Source organism: Crotalus tigris, unplaced genomic scaffold (genome assembly GCF_016545835.1).
Source record: "Crotalus tigris isolate CLP2741 ecotype Arizona unplaced genomic scaffold, ASM1654583v1 scf7180000024461.2689607, whole genome shotgun sequence".
Classification (NCBI taxonomy): domain Eukaryota; kingdom Metazoa; phylum Chordata; class Lepidosauria; order Squamata; family Viperidae; genus Crotalus; species Crotalus tigris.
Window position 1 is genome coordinate 1375980 of NW_024100631.1, and position 24717 is coordinate 1400696.

The 24717-nt window shown below is 43.5% G+C and overlaps 1 protein-coding gene across 3 annotated transcripts; it reads left to right on the plus strand.

Moving 5' to 3' along the window:
- The first annotated feature begins 3128 nt into the window (after positions 1–3128).
- On the plus strand, positions 3129–22782 carry CHFR (checkpoint with forkhead and ring finger domains). 3 transcript variants are annotated; one of them, XR_005555357.1, is made up of 19 exons: positions 3129–3344; positions 4088–4241; positions 4437–4536; positions 5114–5223; positions 5510–5569; positions 5687–5899; positions 6182–6391; positions 7104–7257; positions 9246–9400; positions 10266–10428; positions 14643–14785; positions 15139–15258; positions 15770–15853; positions 16191–16261; positions 16511–16598; positions 17400–17507; positions 18726–18798; positions 19706–21417; positions 21978–22782. XR_005555357.1 is itself a non-coding variant. In XM_039332353.1 (18 exons), the coding sequence occupies exons 2-18, from the start codon at positions 4100–4102 to the stop codon at positions 19746–19748; spliced, it is 2037 nt and encodes a 678-aa protein (XP_039188287.1). In that variant the 5' UTR covers positions 3129–3344; positions 4088–4099; the 3' UTR covers positions 19749–22782. The 3 variants fall into 3 exon arrangements, 1 of the variants encoding a protein (XP_039188287.1); XR_005555358.1 differs by having other exon boundaries at positions 19706–20328; XM_039332353.1 differs by having other exon boundaries at positions 19706–22782.
- The last annotated feature ends 1935 nt before the right edge of the window (positions 22783–24717 follow it).

The following is a 24717-nucleotide window of genomic DNA, read 5'->3' on the forward strand; positions in this document are numbered from 1 at the left end:
TATCTGAAATGGTATAAGGTCTCCTGCTTGAGCAGGGGGCTGGACTAGAAGACCTCCAAGGTCCCTTCCAGCTCTATTGTATTCTATTCCAAACATGATGTAGAGCAGCGGTTCTCAACCTGTGGGTCGGGACCCCATTTGGGGTCAAATGACCATTTCACAGGAGTCTCCAAACAACGCAGTCCACCATTCTTTTCCCCCTTTTCCTTAGCTGTGCTACTCCCTTTTATTCTATTGGCTTTTGAAAGCCAATAGAATAGATTCTCTTGAATAGAGTCTAATTCTATTGGCTTTCAAAAGCCAATAGGAATTGTCCAGGCTGTCTCTGCCCTGGTGAGCCCGCCAAAAGTCCCATTCTGCAAACGGTACTGCACCAGTTGAGTAGTCCTCGACTTATGACGGGTTGAGTAGTCCTCGACTTACGACCGGTTGGGGGGGTCGCGGCATTAAAAAGGTTGAGAACCACTGATGTACAGCAAGGCTGGGTGTTTCCAAAGAGAACCATTTCGCTTTTGTGGGCCTTATCCCTGTTCAGTCTCTTTTATGCTGCTCTCAGCCGACCCATTCAGAAGATAAATGAGAAAACCAGCCAGACAAACCAGGCTAAAACCCAGGAAGAAGAAAAGGCTGGAGGAGAAATCCCCTCTTAACCGAAGCTGACTTTTTATCTCTCTGCGTCTTTCCACTGACACTACATTAGGAAAGCTGACATCCAAAATCCCTGGAGGTCCAAATCCAATTTGAAATCAAATGGAAAATGGCCTAGGTTGGAGAAGAACAAATTGATTCTGTCAGGAGAAAAATTAGCACAGAAACAGGTTTATCTCTTCTTTCGAGACTCTTAAAATAACCCTGCCGGAGGTTTTAATAAGGGGAGGAAAGGGTCAGCCCTGATCTGATTGTAAAAATGAACAAGAGTTTGGAAGCCCGAATTGACCAAGCTGAAGGTCACAGTCCGTGTGTGAATCAGTGCCTGGTTAAGGGGAGGGGGGGGGGTTTAAACTCTGAACTATGTTTAGAAGAAAGACAGCCTGTCTCTTCATGCCTGTAATTTGTATGCAGCAGACAGGTTTGGCTCTGTTTAACAAGCCATCATTGACATCCATCTTCTCCATCCATCAGAAACCCTGCACAGTTCAATCATTCGTCAAAACATCTGCAAACAGCAATCTGGGACTCTCCCCCACAGCGGTCCCTGGTCTCTGTAAAGCCACAAATTAGAAATAATAAAATGAGAAACTATGATCTCTCTGGATTTGTCCTGAATATATTTTAAAAAGATAGTTACTGGCTTGCTCGTCTTCTAAAATGCAAGCCCTTGCTAAGTTTAGAACAACTGAGGGGTGGGTGGAATTGGACTCAATCCCAACATAAAATCAGTAGCTTATGCTTAAGAGTTTACTATGATATTATTTATTTTTCTTCCTTAAGAAGCTTAATAAAATTTGGATGCCCCTTCAAGGTCTATAAGATCTGGTATTTTTCCAAAGAGAAATCTCCCCATTGTTATAATCCTAAAAAATGTTCATTGATTGTTTATGTGCTATCAAGTTGTCGTTGACTCTTAGCAACCAGATAGATACCTCCCCCCCCCCCCAAATAATGTCAACTTTTACATTTTGGATCCCTATGGTTTTCTTGGTTTAAAAAGAAAAGTTTACTGCTGTGATCTCTTGCAAACTTAGAAATGATGCTGTGGGGAGCACTTGGTGCTTTCTGAGTTGGGTGGTTTTCTTGCAGACATCTCATGACCCAACTAGGTGACATCAACAGTGGTAGAAGGGAGTGGGGTTTGATCTGTTCCAGTGGCTTGCCCTGTCCTTATTGGTGGGAGTAGTCTTGCTGGTTCCTTGATCAGGGTGTCCCTTACTGGATCCACCAAGAAGTCTCCTACCAATGTTGAAGGGGAAGCTACTGGAACGAACCCCACTCCTTTCTAACACTGATGATGTCACCTAGTTGGGTCATGAAACGTTTCAACGTTCAATTGCCTGGATTCCTTTTTTTTTGGCCCCAATAATTGACCCTGGCAATAGCCAACAGCTGTTTTCATTTCAAGTCCCGCCTGTTAATTTTTGCAGCCAATGAGGGAGCAGGGAGGATGGGACTTTTAATTTAAACTTCCATAAGAAGCCGGTTTTGCTAATCCTAGTTGGAATTAGCAAATGGTAAATTCCTCTCTCTGTGCTTGGGAACTGAAAACATTGGAATAGAGTGACGTTTTGAATAGGTTAGTCAAGTGCGTATCGCTTTATTTCATGTGATTATGTTATTAGAATATGCAATTATGGAAGACAAATATAATTTCTAACATACTTGGGGATTGATATAGTTATATTACCTAAATGCTATGTGAATATAGTCACATCATATAATTGGATATAATATACTGTATAAATATATTTCATATCTACCACACATTTGAATATATCCTACAGTATACAATATATGAATATTTGCATTATATCAGTGTATATTACAATAGTTTATGAATTCATAAAGATATAACTTTTATGTGTATATCCCTATATACTGTACACATTCATACATGTGTATATATGTAAATATATGTGCGTATCTTTATATTATCTAAATGCTAGGTGAGTATGTTCACATCGCATAATACACTGCATAACATATATTCCAATGTGGTAGATAAAATGAAATATATATCTTACAGTATACAATATATGAACGACTGTATTATTTGCATTATACACTCCTACTTTGTGCATATTATGCTACAATGGTTTATGAATTCATAAAAAATGTAGATTTTTTATACACGTGTATGTGTGTCGGTATGCACCTACACGTATACATACACGTATGTATTTATATACAATGTAAATATAGGCGTATATGTACACGTTTATATAAAAGTTATAGATGTAATTGGATGGAGATATAATTGAACCACCAGCTATAGAGGCGGTTTCGCCCAGGCACGTGTCTTGGCCCTAAGAACGCCGTTCTAGCGTCCCCTCTCTATGGCTCCCGCGGGACGCTCTAGCCGCCGCCTCGCGCACGTCCGCCGCCGCTGCCGCCGCCACTTCCTTTCCCCGCCCTCGCGCCGCCACGCAGCGCCGCCGGCCAATGAGCGCCGAGGCCCCGCCCCTCCGGATCAGCTGAGGGCTGAGCAGGTCTGTTGACAGCGGTGGCGGCGGCGGCTTCTTCCCGGGGCTTCCCGGGCGGCGGGAGCGGGGCGTGAGCGGCGGGGCTCCTTTGGCCGCGCCTCCAAGGCGGAGGGCGCCGGGCGAAGATTCTGACCGGGCGGCCCTCTTCCCTGTGGGGGCAGGACTACAGGCCCCAGCATGCACAGCCAGCAAGGGCTCGCGGGTCAGGTAGGCCCGGCTGGGGAGGGGAGGGGCGAGGGAGGAGCAGACCCCCTGGAAGGGACTGGAAAGGGGCTTGGGGAGGGGGCGGCCAGCCCCTGCCTGGAAAGAGGTGGTCGAGCTGGGGTGCAAAAGGCAGTTCAGACGGCTGGGAGGGCGTGCAAAGGGGAGGGGGACGGGTGTGCAAAGGGAAGGGGGATGGGTGTGCAAAGGGAGGGCGTGCAAAGGGGAGGGGGACGGCTATGCAAAGGGAGGAGGGACGGGTGTGCAAAGGGAGGGAAGACAGGTGTGCAAATGGAAGGGGGATGGGTGTGCAAAGGGAGGGCGTGCAAATGTGCAAAGGGAAGGGGATGGCTATGCAAAGGGAGGAGGGATGGGTGTGCAAAGGGAGGGCGTGCAATTGTGCAAAGGGAAGAGGGATGGGTGTGGAAAGGGAAGGCGTGCAAGTGTGCAAAGGGAAGGGGGATGGCTGTGCAAAGAGAGGAGGGGACGAACCAGTGCAGCTGAGGAATATGGAGATGGGGCCTCCTTCGCTGGATCCTTGCAAAGTCTTTTCTTCAAACATTTGTCTGTGTGTGTGTGTGTGAGAGAGAGAGAGAGAGAGAGAGAGCAAAGAGGGTGACGAGTGTGCAGAGAGATGGGGAAGAGCCAGTGCAGCTGAGGAATACCGAGAAGGAACCTCTTTAAACTGGATCCTTGCAAAGCCTGTTCCTTTTTTCCAGGAAAGTGTATCTTCTCCCCTTCTTTTGCAGATGTAAGTCCAGATGGAGCACATGGACCTCGGAGGGCGGATACCACCCATCGGAAAGCCTCAACCTTGGGGGAAGCTGATCCGGTTGGGGTTGGAACAAGCCGAGCCCCACGTCTTGTTGCTGAAAAAAGAGTGGACCATTGGGAGGAAAAAAGGTACGGTGCCCCCCGAACCCTCACCTTGCAGTCGCAAAACGGACAGCCCTTCCCGTAGAGGCGGCTTTGAAATTCTGTGCAAGGTTGGTGGCCCTGGGGAGAAACGGCAGGAGGCTTTGCCGGATGTTCAGGTGAAATTAGCAGATTTAGCAATGCTCATTTCTTTCTCCCCTCCCTTCCCTCTCTCTCTCCAAGGTTGTGACTTATCTTTCCCTGGCAATAAACTGGTCTCCGGCTATCACTGTAAAATAACAGTGGATGAAAAATCTGGTCAGGTTTTGTTACAGGATACCAGGTCTGCATTGTTCTTGTCTTTTTTCTGTGGTTCTGCGGGTGAAAATAAATGTCTCTTGGGCTTTTTTTGGAGGGCTTGATTTTTCTTCGGAAATAGCTGGGTTGGATGAGCCTGTTTTGTATTCGTGCTGGTCGTCCTCAGACTTACGACCACCGTTGATCTCAACAGTTCTGCTGTTAATTCGAGACACTTGTTAAGTTGTGCTCTGCCCCATTCTGTGACCTCTCTTGCTACAGTTGTTAAGAGGGAATCCTGCAGTTAAGTTAGCAACGCGGCAATAAAGCGAATTGACTTTGCTTGTCAAAAGGTCGCAAAACGGGGACCATTGCCCCATCCGGCAATGTCAAAAATATGAGCCAATTGCCACGCATGTGAATTTTGATCACGTGACCATGGGGATGCTGCAGTGGTCATAAGTGTGGGGAGACGGTCTTAAGTCACTTATTTCAGTGCCGTTGTAATTTTGAACCATCACTGAATGAACTGTTGTAAGTTGAACATGGAGTGGCATTAAACTAGGGGTAGAAATGAGACTGATGGCCTTAATCCCACCTGTGTTTCTTGCCTCCCTCTGCAGCACGAATGGAACGGTGATTAATAAACAGAAAGTAGTGAAGAAACAGACCTGCCCTTTACAAACCGGGGACGTGATTTATGTTGTTTACAGGAAGTTTGAGCCAGAAAACAGTAAGAGATTATTTTTCAATAGCTTTGTACAATAAGGGGAAATCGCTGACCTTTGGGGCTGCAGCTGTTGTAATTCTCTGAGACACAGGTAGTAATAATAATACTAAAGTTGGAAGGGAACTTGGGGGTCATCTAGTTCAACCCCCTGCTCAGGCAGGAAACCCTATACCATTTCAGACAAACGATTGTCCAATCTTTTCTTAAACACCTCCAGTGTTGGAGCACCCACAACCTATAAGGAGGGCCCTCTTGCTTTAGTCTATTGAGTTCAACCGTCTTCTTTCAGACGTTGCATACCTGTATGAATCTTTGCACCCCAAAAAGGATGGAGCTAATGATCCAGGAGGTGAGTAAAGGCTAACAGCATGGAAGAATTGAGCCGTGGACCTCCTGTGAAACATTTCAGCTCTTCCTGGCTCTCTTGGCCTTATTGAGGTCACACTTTCCCTCTCTCCCTCTCCAGAAGCCAAGGTTGACAGTGGATGCCACACAACCAAAGATACCTCAAGCGCCAGAGAAAGCAGGGATGGGACCTCAACGGCATCACCACCACCAGCTTCTCAGCCAAGCTACGAAGAGCCACAGCCATCCACCTCGACGTCAAACCTCTTTGAAGTTGTTCCTACCTCTCCCACTGAGTCCGTATCCACTGAGAAGGCGAAGCCCTCAGTAGTTGGTAAAGATGGAGCCACTTTGTCCCAAAGGCTGAATCATCATTTGAAGGGTGACCATAGTATTGTTAGAGGAGGAAGGGGTTGAACGGGCAAAGATTGGCTCGGGAAGTAGATGAGCAGACGTCTCCAAACTTGAGAACTTTAAGACTTGTGGACTTCAACTCCCAGAATTCCTCAGCCAGCGTGCCTGGCTGAGGAATTCTGGGAGTTGAAGTCCACAAGTCATAAAAGGGCCAAGTCTGAAGACCCCTGCCTCACCACGATCATCCTTTCCATGATTACAGGATCCCAACCTTGCACCTTGATTTTTGCACCTGCTTTGCTCAAATTGGTACCATCGGGACCAGAGTCATTGCTCCAACTCAGGCAACCTCTTGTAAATACAGAAACATCTGACACTTCTTTGAGGGACACAGAGAAAACATCCCTGTTCCAGCTTTCAGGGAAGGAAGGAAAAGATTCATGCCACCCTGTTAGGAAGAAAATCAGAAGAGGTTGGTAGATGACAAAGTTTTTTTTTGTGTGTGTGTGTGTGTTCTGCAGTGAGGGATTTGATACCTTCTTAGCAGCAGCTAAGCTCACAGCCCTTAGAACCTGGAACATAGTAATCATAGGGCTGGAAGGGATCTTGGAGGTCTTTACTGCAACCTCCTGCTCAAGGAAGGAGACCTTATACCAGGGGTCTTCAACTCCCAGAATTTCCTCAGTCCTCATCTAGGCCTTAAAGTCCAGTCACTTTCAAACTGCCAAGGTTGAGAAACACTGTTCTGGAGGCCAGTGCGTTTTGAGAAAGGGTTGGGTTCCTAGTCTTTCCCTCTCCTACATGTGGGCCAATAATTCAGGGGAGAAATGCATCCAGTGGCATCAAGAACCTCTTTGGGGTCTTCTGGGGAGACAACTGGCAGTATCCAAATGGAGTCTGTCACCAGGATCAAAGTTTTATCCTTCCAAACTTTCACGCCCATCATCAGGGAACTTATCTCTAGCACTGGGGTCTTCAAACTTGGCCCTTTTATGACTGGTGGGCTTCAACTCCCAGAATTCTGGCACGCTGGCTGAGGAATTCTGGGAGTTGAAGTCCACCAGTCATAAAAGGGCCAAGTTTGAAGACCCCTGCTCTTGATTGTTGAGCAACAATGTGGTGAGTTCCATGCTGTCTTTGCTCTGCATGCCTTCCCCAATGCGACATAAGAACCTCTCTTGCAGATGGTGAAGCCAGCTCTGCCATTCAGGTGGCCACCCCAGACGGACAAGCAATGAGAGACCCTGGAGATGTCAAATCCGCAACCATGAAGCCCGACAAAATGGGAGAAAGCCTGAGCTGCATCATCTGCCAGGAACTTCTTCATGATTGTGTCAGGTATAGGTGGATGGACAGAGAAGGGAGTAGTGCATATGAGCTGGTGGCCCACTGGAGAAGGTGTGTCTGGTTGAAAACATAAAGTGAAGACAGTTAGATGGAGGGAAAGGGCTGAACTAGCTCATTTTCTCCCCAGTAGGACTTCAAAGAGAAGGAGACTTTGTCAGGAGAACAGTTGAGAACCTTAGTTATACCTCACCTTTGTAGCCATTGAATGTGATTGAGAGTAAAGGTTGCCCGGTTGCCTCTATTTTGTCTTAAAGTCCAAGAGCCAAATGTTGATTCAACTCAAGAAGCGTTGACCTGATTCAACTCAAGAAGCGTTGACCTGATTCAACTCAAGAAGCGTTGACCTGATTCAACTCAAGAAGTGGAACTCGTGTTTCTTAGGAGGGACCAGTCAGTTTTCCTGACCTAGTGACCATAGAGCTTAGAAAATCAAATGCTGGTTGCTGAGGTCTAAAGCAAAGCAACCTGTGACTTCTGAATGTTGCTTAATCACAGATCACAGAGTCTGTAAGAAGAAGGCCGAGTGAAGAAGACTGCTAGAAAGAGTAGCCCAGGCATATTTAGAATACTCCAAATTCTCAACTTCTGATCAAAGCTTAAAATGCGCACACATGTTTTGTTTTGACTCTTTCTTCTCCTTAAGCACTCCCAACCTACCAGCAGTTGTCCACCTCTTTCTTTTATTTGGGCTATATGTCCAGTTTAGGTCCAGAACCTCTAGCTCCCTTACGTTCTAGCTTTCTCACCTCACTTTCATAGGGACTTTTTTTTTTCCAAGCTCCACTTTTCCACCCATTATTCCAATTCTCCTTTGCTCTGTGGCTACTACATCGCTCTTCTCCCTTGTTGCATCACTTCCATGCGTGAGCCATGGAACCTTCTGAAAGAGGCCTTCTGGCTCAGCCAATCAGTTTCCCATTTCAGTGGACAATGCAGTGGGCATTCCTGGTGGAGCACCAAGTTATACATCAGCCACATTGTGAGAGCCAGTGTGGTGTAATGGTTAAACTGTTGGGCCAAGGTGCGTCCAGTTGAAATGGGTAGGAACAAGATGAAGGAAGCTCCAGACCTCCTCAATCATGCCTGTATTTTGATTGTGAAAATTAAATACACAGTCCATTGTACATGGCCATGACGTGATTAACATGTGAGTCACCAGTGAGTACCAACTTCTCAGATTTTTTTTTAAATAACTTGATTTAATAACAACAACAATAATAATAAAGTTGGAAGGGACCTTGGAGGTCATCTAGTCCAACCCCATGCTCAGGCAGGAAACCCTATACTATTTCAGACAAATGGCTGTCCAGTCTCTTCTTAAAAACTTCCAGTGTTGGAGCATTCACAACTTCTGAAGGCAGGTTGTTCCACTGGTTAATTGTTCTAACTGTCAGGAAGTTTCTCCTTAGTTCTAGGTTGCTTCTCTTTTTGATTAGTTTCCATCCGTTGCTTCTTGTCCTGCCTTCAGGCGCCTTGGAGAATAGCTTGACTCCCTCTTCTTTGGGGCAGCCCCTGAGATATTGGAACACTGCTATCATGTCCCCCCCTTGTCCTTCTCTTCATTAAAGTAGACATACCCAATTCCAGCAACCGTTCCTTATAGATTTTAGCCTCCAGTCCCCTAATCCTCTTTGTTGCTCTTCTCTGCACTCTTTCTAGAGTCTCAACATCTTTTTTACATCATGGTGACCAAAACTGGATGCCGTATTCCAAGTGTGGCCTTACCAAGGCCTTGTAAAATGGTATTATGCAGTCTAGAACTGTGTTGGCTTTTTTTTTTAATTTCTGAATTTTAAAATAACAGGTGACTTGTTTTGATGGTGTACGGGGATGACCTTGGGAGACGGAAGGAAGACGTGCACCTGAAGCAGCGCATATTCTTCCTAGCTCTCAAGGTTTAGACTGCTGGCCAATTGTGTCCTACTTCGATTCATTCTCTCATCTTTTCTTCCCCCCCCCCTCCATCTTCCTGTCTTTAGTTTGCAGCCGTGTATGCATACTTTTTGTGCCGCTTGCTACTCAGGATGGATGGAGCGATCTTCTCTCTGTCCGACATGTCGGTGTCCAGTGGAACGGATCTGTAAAAATCACATTTTGAACAACTTGGTCGAAGCGTATCTCATCCAGCACCCAGGCACGTGAGGAGCGTGGGATCTCCGCCAGCATTCTTCTCCTTACGAGAGCAGTGTTCTATTTTTTTTTTTTTTTTTGTTACAATTTAACTTGGCATGGATGCAGGGGGATGCGTGGACGGGCCACGGATCCAATGTTTTGCACTCTGGAGAGGGTTTTTTTTTTTAAAAAAAAAAAAAAGGAAAATTGGGAATGTACAATTAGGCTCTGGAGAGCTGCCCGAACTAAACGTAATTTTACCCAGTATAAATCTCAAAAGAATTTTCTTTAACGAGATTTGTTAAAATGAAAGCAGGAGCAATTGACAAAGCCAGCAAATTAAGTATGGAATTTCTGTTGCTAAGAAGAGGCAAAGGTGGTTGTGCCCAAATGTAGGACCCGTGCTTGTTAAGCAAATTGTGTGATTGTTAAGCCAATCTGGCTTCCCCCCTGTTGGCTTTGTTGGGAAGGGCACAAATTGTGTTCTTCTGAGCTCAGGACATTGCAAGCATCTTAAATACACGTAGCTTGCCGAGCACCCGAATTTTGATCACGTGACCCTGAGGTCATAAGTTTGTGCGACCGTCCTAAGTGCAAGGACTAGTCATGAATCAGTTTGTTCACTGTACCTTTTTAAACACGTTGAACTCATGAGCTTATTATCTATGGAGATTCTCAGTTGTCCAGATCACGGTTGGTCCCAAAAGACACTTTTTTCAAAGGCAACTGGACTTTGTTTTTCCCTGAAGATGTTTCGCTTCTCATCCATGAAGCTTTTTCAGTTCTTCGCTTTCAGTTAGAACTGAACAAGCTTTTGGGTCAAGAAGTGAAAGGTCTTCCGTGACCGTCTCTTTGCCCTAACAGAAATCCCTTTCTTATCTTGATAGACAAGTGTCGTAACGAAGAAGATATTAGAAGTATGGATGCCCGGAACAAAATCACTCAGGACATGCTTCAGCCGAAAGTGCGCAGATCCTTTTCAGATGAAGAAGGAAGTTCTGAAGACCTACTGGATCTGTCGGACGTGGACAGCGAATCCTCTGATATTAGGTAAACAGCTTTGTGGGTAGTAGATACGGCTTGGTGGGTTCTCTTACAACCAGGCTGATGTTTCTCAAATCTGTAAACAATATTCATAAAATCGGAATGTCATGGTTCCGACAGATGAAACTCTTCAAAGAACTCCGAGGCATTGTTTACCTTAACAAATCTTTATTCGAGAAGCATAGCATCGGCACGTACACGGTCGAAGCCAAAATCTGAATTCCCCTCCCCTGAGCACAATTCCCTCCTCTAATTAGCAGTCATAAATCACATTCTGGCGGAGGAATTCTGGGAGTTGAAGTCCACAAGTCATCAAAGGGCCCAGGTTTGAAGACCCCTGGATTAAGTGAACGCCACCCAATTTGACAATCATTTTAGCCACAATTGCTATGCAAAACCCGGCTTCCCCAATTGACTTTTCTTGCACTAAGCCGGCTGGAATGTGATCCCGAGATTCTGCAAGCGTCACAAATACATACGGGATGCCAACTACTCACATTTTGACCCGGTGACCATTGCAACTTCTGGGTCATAAGTAACCCTGAGGAGGTCCTTCGTGACTTTGAACAGTCTCTATCGACTGGTCGTAAGTCAAGGCCCACTTGTAAAGTTTCCAGACCAGGAAGACCCACAATGACAATTGAAGTGGAGGTTAACAGGATAACACAAACAGAAGGGACTTTGGAGGTCTTCTAGTCCAACCCCCTGCTCAAGCAGGAGATCTATACCATTGCAGAGAAATGGCTTATCCAATCTCTTCTTTTTTTTTTTTTTTTTTTTTTTTTAATTGAAAATTTTTAAATTTTTACAAAAACAAATCCCCTTCCCATACCCCCCCCAACCCTACCTCACCCCCCTCCTCCCCAACCTCCCAAACCCTCCCCTAGACTTCCCAGAGCTGAGTACAGGCTTAATTGAGAAAAAAACTTAAAACACTTTTAAAACCTAAACAAATTTAAATACAATCATCATTCTATATAAACTCCCTCCAAAAACGCAAATTTAAACATTACTTTCTTTGAATATCTATAGCTATAATGTAAAATCTAATTTCTCCCTCTTTCTTTATCCTAATACAAAAAGATAAACATATAAACCTTTGTTGTACCATTAAAACTAAATACTCTTAGAAAACTTAAAATAAATACATATTTCCTTCAATCTTCATAATCTTCTCACCTATCCAAAAAAAAAAAAAAAAAACTTAAAAATCCTAAACAAATCTAGACACATTTAGTTAAACAAATTATTTTCTCTTAAAAATATTAATAATAATATTTAAAAGCTTGAAACACTTTTAAATCCTAAACAAATCTAAATACAATCATCATTCTATATAAACTTTCTCCAAAAACACAGATTTAAGCATTACTTTCTTTCCTAAACAAATCTAGACATTTAATTAAGCAAATTATTTTCTCTTAGAAATATTAATAATAATATTTAAAAACCAAATTTAAGCATTACTTGAAACTTAAACAAATTATACTCCCTTCGAAACACAAATTTATTAGAATCCCCTCACTGAAATAAACAAATTATAATCCCTTCAAAACACAGGTTTAAACAATATTATCATTAAAGGTTTAAAACTTAAAACTGAAATATATTATTATCCCAAAACACATATTTAGACATTACATAAGACATTTTCCAAAAACGATATAAGTTTTACTTCTCCCACAATCTCAATAGTAAACTTCTTGTCTAAAGTTCTCATTCAATGTCCATAATTTTCTGTCCAATAACCAGTTGCACCCACTATAAACACAAACTTCTTATCTAAAATTTTCATTCAATATCCATAATCTTCTGTCTAATAGCCAGTTGCATCTACTATAAGCACAATCCATATTGGTCTCTCTTGCCCGCAAGCATCGAAAAAAATGCGTGGAATTCTGCCCTTGAAGATCGCTCCAAAGAGTTTGTAAGTCCTGGTTGACCCACCAGCTCAGGAATCAGTACCTGTGAAACTTCCTCAACCTCCTTCTTCTGTTGGTCTTTCTCTTTACATTTATATGTTACTTTTTCTTTACATTTATATGTTGCACAAGTCTCAGGGACCGATACCTGTAAAACTTCCTCAGTGAATTCCTCCTTGTGTTGATCTTCACAGTTGTAAGTTGTACAAGTTATCCTCTGCCCGTTCCTCTCTTGTTGGTGCCCCTCAAGCTGAAATTTCCCAATTTCGATTTCAGGCAGCAATTCCACCCTTGAAGATTGCTCCAAAGACTTTGTAGGTCTAACTTCTCCCAGAGCCACCCTTGAAGATTGCTCCAAAGACTTTGTAAGTCCAACATCTCCCAGAGATTCAGAGACCGCTGAATATGAAACTTCCTTAACCTTCTTCTGTTGCTGCTTTTCTTTGGAGTTATGTGCTACACAAGTTGTCTTCTGCTCCTCAATCTGGACTTGTTGAGACCTAATAGATGGCGATGCACATACCCCCAGGACCGAAGTATAAAAATCTTTTGCTTGAGAAACAGTATTAAGTCTATGACATGTCCCCAGGTAGTTCACCACCATTCCAGTCGGAATATCCCATCTGAATAGAATTTTTCTCTTTTTAAGTTCATTTACTAGAAAAGCAAACTCCTTTCTTCTTCTTAAAATTTTAGATGGGATCTCCTTAAAAATTATGACATCTTGTGAAGCAATTTGAAATCTCTTCTTATAATAGGCTTGCACAATTTGATTGCGTAAGGATCTTTTACCAAAGTAAATTACCACATCTCTTGGCAGATTCTTCTGTGCTGCCACCACAGAGTTAACCCTAAATAATTTTTCAATTTCACTAAGTATTCCCTCTTTTTCTTTATTCAAAATCAATGCAAAGTCCTTTGCAACCATTTCTTTCAAATCTTCTTGCAAAGACTCTTCCAGGCCTCTGATTCTTAAGGCATATTCCATTTGTCCATATTGAAGCATAAGAATCTCATTTTCCATTTCTTTTTCCATACTTTCAATTTTCCCCTCCATTATGTCCACTTTTTCAGCTACCTCTTCCACATGGGAGTTCACCTTTTCAAGAACAGAAGCAACTCCTTCTAAAGCCAAAACAAAATCTTGTCTCAAGATCTTATTATTTTCCTCTAAAATCTTTTTCATTTCTGCCCTAATTTGAATTATAACATCTCCCATCATGTTTTGCAAATCCTTCATAGTTATTAGCTGACCCCCAGAAGAGGGTGAAACTGTTGATTTAGAAGCTGTAGAAATCCCTGGACGCTTTGGAGCCATCTTAAAGAAAAACCTTTAGCCCTTCTTAAAAAATTATAAAAATTCCTTCAAAAATCATAACTCCCTCCAAAGAAGGTCATTATAATAAAAAGAAAAAAGGGAAAAGAAAAAAAAAAGGAAGAGAAAAAGAATTAAAAAAAGCTTTACTCCTTCTTAAAAATTGCAAAAAAAAACAGAAAAAAGTCCTTCAAAAAAGAGTCATTACAATAAAAAGAAGGGAGAAGAAAAAAAAAAAAAAATAATAATAATTAAATAGAAAAAGTCCGTTCCAAAAAAAAAAATACTTAGAGATACCAAAAACAACCATTCCAATCATAAGAAAATAAAAAGGGAAAGGGAAAGGAAAAAAAAAGAAACACCAAAAAGCCTGCCGGTCAGCATTCTAACTTCAAAAAAAAAAAAAAAAAAACACCGAGAGATTTGCCGATCGCCATTTTACTTTCCCAGCGGTTCCCAAAGGATTCGGATTCCGACACGGACAGAGAAGAAAGTCTCAGACAAAAAGCTTTACTGATTTCAAACAGTATTGACCAGACTGGTCAGAAGCTCCGGAAGCCGGATCATCGTTGGCTTAATTCCCTGGTTTGGGCTCTTCTCGCCTTCCCTGCCTCCCGGGATGTTTTCAGTCAAAAGGCGCTCTCGGCTTCCAGCTTACAGTTCTGCAAGAGAAAATGCCCTCAGCCAAACAAGGATGACCATCGGATGTGTGGCCAGTCCTCACAACCTCTTTCGACGATCATTCCGTTTTTAAGTTACTCTTCCCCACCTCTCATCCTTATCCCTTAAAAACCTCCAGCGATGGAACATCCACAACTTCTGGAGGCAAGCTGTTCCATTGGTTAATTGTCAATTGTCTGTTTCAGTGCCACAATGAACCAGTTAAGACTTGAAAGTGACTGGAGGCTGTTTGGTTGGATCAGAACTTAGTTTGTGGCAATGTCCTTGTCAGTTTCAGCAACGTGACTCTCCTTCTTTTGCAGCCAGCCGTATGTTTTATGCCGGCAATGTCCTGGTTATCGCCGACAAACCATCCCACCTTTAACCTCTCCAGACCAGGAAGGAAAAACAGAACCTGGGCAGGTCCCTGGAGATTCCCCATCAACTTCTTCTAACTTCCCAACAGGTGAGAGCATCTTCTGGGACTGGAGAGGCCAGGGGGGGCCTTGTATCTATCATAAGCATATCAAGATCTTGGCTTCAACTGAAGCTCCTGGTTCTCCTACTGTGTGGCTCAGTCAAATGTGGGTGGGTGGGCCCTGTGCTGTTTATTCTGCCTTTGTGTGATATTTCTTTTTTTTTTAAAAAAAAAAGAAATTTTATTGGACCCTCAGACCTTCTGCTCTTAGATCAGTCTTTGAGTACCAGCCTGAGGGCAGAAAGGCACATATCAGCCACTTTGTGAAGCTTCTGAGAAATTTTCCTGCAAGGAGTGACCTGTTTTGCACAACCTGTTCTTGGTCATTTCTCCCCATGCAGCAGTCCAGGAATATGTCTGCCCAGCTCAAGGAAGCCACATCTTCTGCACTTGCTGTTTCCAGCCCATGCCAGACCGTAGGGCAGAACGGGAACAGAACCAGAACATCGCCCCACAGCAATGTAAGCAAGAACTTCCCCGAAGAACGGGAGGGAGGGGGGCTTTCACCCTGACCAAAAATGGAGTTGAAGGAGAAGCAGATGTCTTGAACACCATCATGGCTGGTCAGCCCAACTTCATCTGCTTCTACTCCATCTGTGGTCAGATCTTTAGTTAGAGCCAGGTCTAGTGGTTAAGGCCCCAAGGTAGAAAGCCAGGGATGTTGAGTTCTAGTCCCGCCTTAGCCATAAAAGCCAGCTAGGTGACTTTGGGCCCCCCACCAGGAGATGGTGAGTTCCAGTCCTGCCCTAGGCATGAAAACTAACTAGGTGACTTTGGGCCAATCACCAGGAGACTGGGAGTTCTAGTCCCGCCTTAGGCCTGAAATTTTGATGACTGAAGGGTTTTTTCAATCCACGATTTCTTTGGCAGAAAATTGAGATCTATCTATCTATCCATCCATCCATCCATCCATCCATCCATCCATCTATCTATCTATCTATCTATCTATCTTTTTCCTTTCCATATTCACAGGTACCATTTGTCTGCAGTCCTTCTGTCATCTGTACTGGGGATGTGTCCGTGTGTCCTGCTTGGGCTGTTTAGCCCCATTCTGTGGTATGACCTTGTTTTGAAACCATCCTCTTTCCCCTTGCAAACAACCCTGCTCTGTTGTAATTGATTGATGCTCCTTAATATTCTTTCGCTTCTCGGGGTCCAGCCCGTCTCCTGCAAGAGGCAGTTGGCTTCCCAAGAGTAAGGATTTCCTGTAAATAAAACTAGTTAAATGAAGTAAATAGACTCCCTGTTTCTTAATGTAGGATAATATAACAGTGGCATCTGGTTTGGGAAACCTCAGCTCAGCCCTAAGAGGTCCTGCCTGATTTGGCGAATACTTTGCAGCCACTTCAGAGCGGTAATAATGTCCTTTATTTCCGTTTCTTTTTTTAAACAGAGCTCAATCTTGGTGACAAGTGTTTAGACGGTGTTCTTAATGGCAATAACTATGAGTCAGATATTCTAAAGGTACGGTCAGTTTTCAAAAACTTCTTCTTCTTCTTCTTCTTCTTCTTCTTCTTCTTCTTCTCCTCCTCCTCCTCCTCCTCCTCCTCCTCCTCCTCCTCCTCCTCCTCTTCCTCTTCCTCCTCCTCTTCCTCCTCCTCCTGTGTTTTAGGGACTTGTCACTTTCATTCTCACACTTTACCCAGGAGCTTCAAATCTCTGCTTGAGGTTCTTCTGAATGTTTTTTTAATTTTACATTGTCTTCTCTTCTAGGATTACTTGCAATCCAAGGGGTTGACCTGGAAAGACATGCTGAACGAAAGCCTCCTAGCTCTTCATAAAGGAACGTTTATTTTACCAGGTAAATCTTGATCCCCTCCAGTCGCATATTCCTGAGACATCTTTTTTTTTCTGGATTCTGCTCCTGTTTACTCCAAGTGTTAACACCACTTTGTAATGCCTTGGTAAGACCACACTTGGAATGTTGCATCTAGTTGTGGTTGCTATGATATAAAAAAGATGTAGACTCTAGAAAGAGGGCAGAGAAGAGCAACAAAGACGATTAGGGGATTGGAGGCTAAAACATATAAAGAACGGTTGCTGGAATTGGGTATGTCTAGTTTAATGAAGAGAAGGACGAGGGGAGACATGATAGCAGTCTTCCAATATCTCAGGGGCTGCCCCAAAGAAGAGGAAGTCAAACTATCCTCCAAAGCACCAGTAGGTAGGACAAGAAGCAATGGATGGAAACTAATCAAGGAGAGAACCAACTTAGAACTAAGGATAAATTTCCCAACAGCGAGAACAATTAACCAGTGGAACTGCTTGCCTCCAGAAATTGTGGGTGCTCCATCACTGGAGATTTTAAAGAAGAGACTGGACAGCCATTTGTCTAAATTAGCTCTCCTGCCTGAGCAGGGGGTTGGACTAGAAGACCTCCAAGGCTCCTAACTCTGTTATTCTGTATTCAAGTATTTGCAGGCTCACAAGGACACACATCCTGAGCCCTGAGTTCAACCACCTCTCAAATTCCTTCTGAGGGGTTCATTCTTCAAAGGGATATTCTCTTCATAACCCACCACCCCAATTTTCTCTTTCTGAGGGGTTCATTCTTCAAAGGGATATTCTCTTCATAACCCACCACCCCAATTTTCTCTTTCAGATTACCGAATCACGGGAGAAACGGTGCTGTGTTATTTTTGCGGCCTGCGGACCTTCCGAGAACTCGCTTACCAATACAGGCAAAATATTCCTTCTGTGGAATTGCCAGGTATGAGGCGAACAATCCAGGCCCTCGCAGCGCGATGCAGCCTCATTGACTCATTCCTGCTTCCCCTCCGAGAAAGGATGAAATATTGAAACACGTTGTATAAAGGAGTCAGAGGACAGAGCAGTATTTCTCAACCTCAGCACCCACCTACCAAATTTCCCTGGCTTTTAAATTATTATTATTATTTTAAAATTACATTTCATAATGCAGGTAGTTCTCGATGTTCAAAGTTACGATGGCACAAAAGCGGTTTGCCAACAGTCCTCGCCCTTAATGACCGTCTCAGCGCGTTCCCCACGGTCACGGGGTCAAGATTGGAATTTTGGTCGTGTGACCGTGGGGATGTTATGACGGTCATAAAGGCGAGGAGCGCTTGCGAGTCCCTTTTTTCCATGCTGTTTTATCATGTTGGTATATCAAAGTTCCTAACCGTCCGTCTCCACACAGAGTAGAGGGGCTCTCGGCAGCGGTTTAATTTTTAATTTTTCAAAGTTTTAATTTTTAATTTAATTTGAATTAAAGACCTGGCTTTTCTGGCAGGCCTGGGGTTTATAAAATCTGACCCCTGGATGAATGTTATTGTATTGTTTGTTTTGTTAATATTATGTTGTGTTTTTATTGTTAACCGCCCGGAGTCCTGCGGGAGTGGGGCAGTCTATAAATTTTAATAAATAAATAATTTAATTTAATTTAATTTTAATTTGAACTGCTAAACCAGGGGTAGGCCACCTTGGCTCTTTGATGACTCATGGACTTCAATTCCCAGAATTCCTGAGCCAGCATGGGGGAACTATGGTCCTCTCATGACTCGTGGACTTCAACTCCCAGAATTCCTGAGCCAGCATGGCTCAGCATGGAAGCCTCTCCCTTTCCCCTCAGCGTGGCTGGCTCAGGAATTCTGGGAGTTGAAGTCCACGAGTCATCAAAGAGCCAAGGTTTTGCCTACCCCTGTGCTAAACCAATGGTTGTCATACAACTTTCCATTTTTGCACATGCAGGATTCTCGCTGCGGTCAACATATCCCATAACAAGGTTCCAGATTTGTTTTTTTTTTTTTCCCAAGTTCCTTGTCGACTAGTCGTAAAAGAAAAGTCTCTGCTTTCAGTTTGATATTCCTTTCAAGAATCTTCTCTGTTAAAATCCGCCCACCGATATTGCCTGATCACAACTCCACCAAAGATCAAATCCTCTGAACTCTGAGTGGGTTTTGTCTTGCAGCCGCTGTCACATCCCGTCCTGATTGTTACTGGGGTCGCAACTGTCGGACTCAGGTGAAAGCTCACCATGCTATGTGAGTGGTCCTCTCTTCAAGCTCCGAGTCTGCAGACCGGTTTGTAGATAGCGGGGGCAAAAGAGATGTAGTTTCTCTCCTGGGGTGAATAAAATTCTGTTGCTAATCTGTTTATCCAGCTCAAATCAATAGATTTTATCTATGAAATGTATTAATTAGAATGGCCTGAAGTGAAGCTTTGTCTGTCTGTCTGTCTATTTATGTCATTCATCTATCTATGACATTTATATCTATCTGTCTATCCTATCCTATCTAGCTATCTAGCTATCTATGTCTGTCTGTCTGTCTGTCTGTCTATCTTGTCTATCTGTCTATTCTATCTGTCTATCTGTCTCTGTCTATCCTACCTATCTGTCTTATCTATCTATCTATGTAATCTATCTATTTATCTATCTATCTATCTATGTCTGTCGATCTGTCTATCTGTCTAACTTGTCTATCTATTCTATCTGTCTGTCTATCTATCTATCTACATCTATCTGTCTATCTATCTACATCTATCTACATCTCTCTCTCTCTCTCTCTGTATGTATGTATATATATCATCCATCTAGCTAATCTATCAATCAAATATATATATATAATCCATCTAGCTAATCTATCAATCAAATTGATTGGCAGTTCTTGGCAGACTGCCCTGGCTGTTTCATTGGGCAGGCTTTAGTGATTAAGCTCAGTATCGGCTGGTAGTGGTATGCAAACTATTTTCAGCTGTTCCAGTCTTAGCAGGAGTATTCTGAGCTCAGAATGGGTCTAGAATCGGAGAGATGAATTAAGAGGTGCCAAATGTTTGGAGGCCCCGAGGGAATTAATTAGGAGGCCGAGCTGCTTTCCTTTGTTGAAAATCGCTTTCATGTGACATTCAGAAAAAAATAGTAACTTTCCCTTCTTGGGTTTTTAATTTCAGGAAGTTTAATCACATCTGTGAACAAACACGGTTCAAAAACTGAGAAGGATCCCCCCCGTGGGCTTTAACTGGTCTCCGTGCTTGTAACCTGCAACGAAGAAGGGGAAAATTAAACCCAGAAACGCCAACTCTACAGTTTTTGCTTGGTTGTTCCAGCCAAAAAGGGGATTGGCAACTTTTTACATCAGATACTCTGATGTGATAGCGTGCTTTTTTCTTTTCTTCTTACGGTTATTATTTTGTCATTTTTTTTTTCCTATGTTCTCCTCGGCCTTTTTTTTTTTGGGGGGGGGGGGAAAGAGGTTTCGTTTTGAAAGCAAGAAGGGTGCATCTGCCCCCGTATTCTTCCTGAATTTGAGCTACTGTGGGAATTTAAGGACTTGCCGAACGAGGCTGAAAGGTAGAAATGGAACAGTTCTCGGTGAATGTGTCGATTGTGGAATGAAGCGAGGCCTTACGGAGAAGGTGAGAAGGCAACATAGAGCGAAGGACGGCAGGAGAGAAGCATCTTCATGGTTCCTAGTTGGGCTGTGCCCTGCGTCTTGTCAAGTTCTTGGAGCAACACAACACCTTGCCTGAATTGATGGCCTCAGCTTCTTGGCTCCCAGGTCAAAGATCACAAGGTCTGTCCAATACCAAGCACCGACCACTTAAGTGTTTCTCAGCCTTGGGCACAATAACACGAGGACTACAAATCCCAGACTTCCCCAGCCAGCCACATGTTGGCTGAGGGACTCTGAGAGTTGAAGTCCACCCGGCTAAAAATGGCCCAGGTTGAGAAACGCCACCTTTAGGGTGTCTTGGTCTTTCTTGTCACACTCCACGCGTATTTCTTAAATGCTGCTCACCAGCTGGTGCAGTTGACCTAGCCTCTTTTGATAGGAAAGATCCAGTTGTTTCATCCTTTTTTTTTTTTCCTTTTTATTCAATCTTTTTTTCCCTTTCTTGGGATCCTCTTGTTTCTTCTTCCCCTGCTCAATTGTAGGATTCAGACTGGTGCTATCTTGAGCTGAATTTCACCTCTGCCACCATCTGGCTCCATAAGAAAGTCTCTCCCCCCCCCCCCAGGAGTTCCTGTTCTTAGCCATTGGGAGTTATGCTTCAAAACAACTATGCGTTTCCCCCCTTCTCTTACTAATCAAATTCCACTAGAATTTTTTTTTAAAAAAAATATCCCCTCACGATAAAGAAGGCCTCAGGATGGAAGGAAATTTGGCATCCTCCAACGGATGTTGAAGACTTTTCAATACTGTTGCTCAGCCTAGCACATTAATATGGCCAGCTTTTATCCTGATCTCTCAAGGGCTATTCCTGAACTGGCTTTTTTTTGTCCCTAAAATGGAGCAGCACCCTTAGTTTTGGAGAATGGTAGACAGGAGACCGTGTCTCTGCATATATCCATCATTCATTTTTTTTATCATGTCGGAGTGACCTCTCTCCTAACTTATTTTTTTAAAGCTAACCTGTTGACCATCAACAAGAACAAGCACACACAATGGATCCCTTACCTAACCAGCTTTTGAAATTTAGTTCTGCTGCCTCCATTCTCGGGCAGATTTTAAGACGAGAGCCCTTAGGAAGACTGGGCCTTTTTCCCTCTTCTGACTACATTCAGCCATAACTGTATCCAAAATGGATCTTGTCCCACCCGGCACCCTTCAGACGTGTCGGGATTCCGTGAACCAGAATCCTGAGGATGGGTTAATCAATTTGTAAGTTTGCAATCTCAAAACTTAACAGAAGGCATCAAACGGGGGGGGGGGCGTTTTTGTACAGTCTTCCCATTGCTTAAAACATTTGCATCTATATACTGGTTCCGTAGCCAGGATCTTGTCTTCCTTTTTAGCAGTGTTTCTCAACCTCGCCAACTTTGAAGATGGGTGGACTTCCCAGAATCCCCCAGCCAGGTTTGCTGGCTGGGGGATTCTGGGAGTTGGAAGTCCACCCATCTTAAGGTTGCCGAGGTTAAGAAATGCAACTTTATAGTAATAGTGGCCTGAATCCAAACCATTAAAATTATGGGTTTCTGTCTATGCCCTCCAAATTAAGGGGATTTCATAGAATACTGTGCTGGGCACAATGCCTAAAAACGAAACCCAACCTACATTATATTTTTATCTACTGAAATAGTAATCTTTCAGAGCTGGGTCTTCCAAGAGCTAATTGGGGAGTGGTCCAAAGAGAAAACCACAAGCCCCTCCAGGATTTAATGCCCTTTATAGTTTATGTTAAAGATGGTTGGTAAAGATGGTTTTTTTCTCTCTCTCTCTAGACTTCAGTCTTTCGCTGCCCACTTTAAAAAATATAGAGCTTCCAACGGACGTTATCTCAAAACTTGACGTTATCTCAAAACTTGACACATTTAAGACTTGTGGGTTTCAATTTCTCCATGCTGGAGAACCCTGGGAGTTGGTCCACAAGTCTTAAAATTGCCAGATTTGGAGACTCCTGCTAACTGGGTCTAATCATGAGCCTGTTTCAGTAAAAACCCACGTAACGGCTTCGTCAGAACCACGGCTCCTTGTATTCACAAACCATTAATTAACCCTCTCTGCCTCTGAGACTTCCACACTGGCTGCAGGAGAATTACAAAAATGAGACCTTGCAGTCATCAAAGTTCGCATGGAGCTGTCGCCGCGATGGATGCGTTTTCCTGTCTCGGGGAATGGAGAAACAAAGGGAGCTGAAAAACCGTACAGAGCCATGTCAGTTTCTCCTAGGTTAGTTTCTGGTTAGGCCAGGTGTGGTGGTCAGGTAGCTTCTCCCCTTCCATAGCCCACCCAAATGTAAATAGAAGAATTAAAAATTGCGGTTCGTTTTCCCCCAGCTAAATTTACCCCTTCCTTCCTTCCAATCATACAAGTGTCTTCCAGGGGGATTTAAGAGTGTTCACTCCACACGGCTGGGTCTTCACAAAGTTTGTTATCTGCTCCAAGGAGAAATGTTTTCAGCTTTTGTTTTCTTTGTACGCAAGACGATGGCTTGGAAATGGGGGGGAGAAAAGAATTCCGATAACTTGTTGGGCTTGGGGGTTCATGATTTATCTTTGGAAAAATATTAAAATGCACAATGTCGGACTTTTTTGCTTCACTTGTCTTCAGAGATCAGCTCAGATTGGCCCATAAGCCAAGATTGGCTTAATTGAGAGACCTTAAATATGGCCTTGACACGTGCATTCCCGACCAATTTCCAACCGTGTTACTGCGTGATTGATGGAAAAAACAAAGGGGTATCCCAAATAATATCGACTTTATAGACTTAGCCAGGGGGAAGGAGCATCCTTGCTCTGCGGATAAGAAGACCGCCTTATGAGTACAGGTAGTCCTTGACTTATAACCCCATTTGAGCCCAACAATTCTGTTGCTAAGCAAAATAGTCGGGGCAAAACTGTGGAGTCGTTTTGCCCTGTTTTGTGACTTCTCTTGCCAAAAGCGTTAAGTGAATCTGGCTTTTCCGTTGACTTGGCTTGTCAGAAAGTTGCAAAAGGAGATCACGTGACACACACACACCCCACTGCAACGGTCATAAATATGAATCAGTTCCCAAACATCCAAATTTTGATCACGTGACTAGGGATGCTGCAACGGACATTAAGCGTGAACAGCTGCCTTAAGTCCCTTTTTTTCCAGTGCTGTTTGCAACTTTGAGCAGTCACTGAACGAACTGTTGTAAGTTGAGGACTATCTGTAATAAGAGGGAATTCTTGGCGGTCCCACCCACCACGACGGATCTGTCTGTTGACGCTAAAATTTATTTCTGTCACTATTGCCTCCCTTTTACAAAAGAGTAAATCAGAGGTAGGCGCTTCTAGATGTTTAGGAAAATCTGTCATCCTTATCAAGGATGAAACCAGCATCTCATCGCTTCCAATATCATTATTATTGATCATCGCACAGTCAGTCAGATGTTCAGACTGTGATGGTATTGCAGGATGGAAGCAGTTCCTAGTCAGGCCGCCTTTTGCAATTGACTAAGGGCGAATTTGTCAATGCCGATGATGGTGTCCAAGTGGTGCTCCAGTTGTTTTGGGATTGCACCCAAGGTGCCTATTACTATTGGTACTACCCTTGCTTGCCTTTTTCAGTCTTTCTATTATTATTATCATCATCATCATCTTTTGCACTGCATTCCATTCATCCATATTTAAAGTTACAACAGCACTGAAAAATGTGGCTTATGAGTAGTCCTCCCTTAATGAACATCAATCAGAATAGAACTGGAAGGGACCTTGGAGGTCATCTAGTCCAACCCCTGCTCAGGCAGGAAACCCTATACCATTTCGGACAAATGGCTGTCCAGTCTGTTCTTAAAAGCCTCCTGTGTTGGAGCATCCACAACTTCTGGAGGCAGGTGGTTCCACTGGCTAATTGTTCTAACTGTCAGGAAAGTTCTAGGTTGCTTCTCTCCTTGGTTAATTTCCATCCGTTACTTCTTGTCCTGCCTTCTGATGCTCTGGCTCCTGCCTTTTTCTATACCCCGCGCCCCTAAAATGCTTCTGATATATTCTCGCACCCCTTGCAAAAGTTCAAAATAACAGCAACCAATTATGCATATACACTATAATTTTGAAAACTCAGGTTTTGCACCCCCTGGAATATCGTCTTGCATCCCCGGTTGAGAACCCCTGCTTTGGAGAATAGCTTGACTCCCTCTTAGTTGCATCAGCCCCTCCAATACTGGAATACTGCTATCGTGTCACTCCTAGTCCTTCACAACATCCCCAATATTTGGGTGTTTGGCAACTGGCATGTATTGCAGCATCCCAGGGTCACGTCGTGATCCCCATTTGCGACTTTCCTAGCCAACTTCCCATAAGCAGAGTCGAAGTCAGATTTAACAACTGCCCAATTCATTTAACCGCAGTTGTTTCCTTAACAACAGTAGCCAAAAAAAAGGGGGGAGGTCATAAATTCTCTTACCCACTGCCTTACTTAGCAACTGAAATTCTAATCCCAGTTAATGGTCACGATAACTTAATGGGAGAGGTTGCAGACAAGCGATGCAATTCTTGC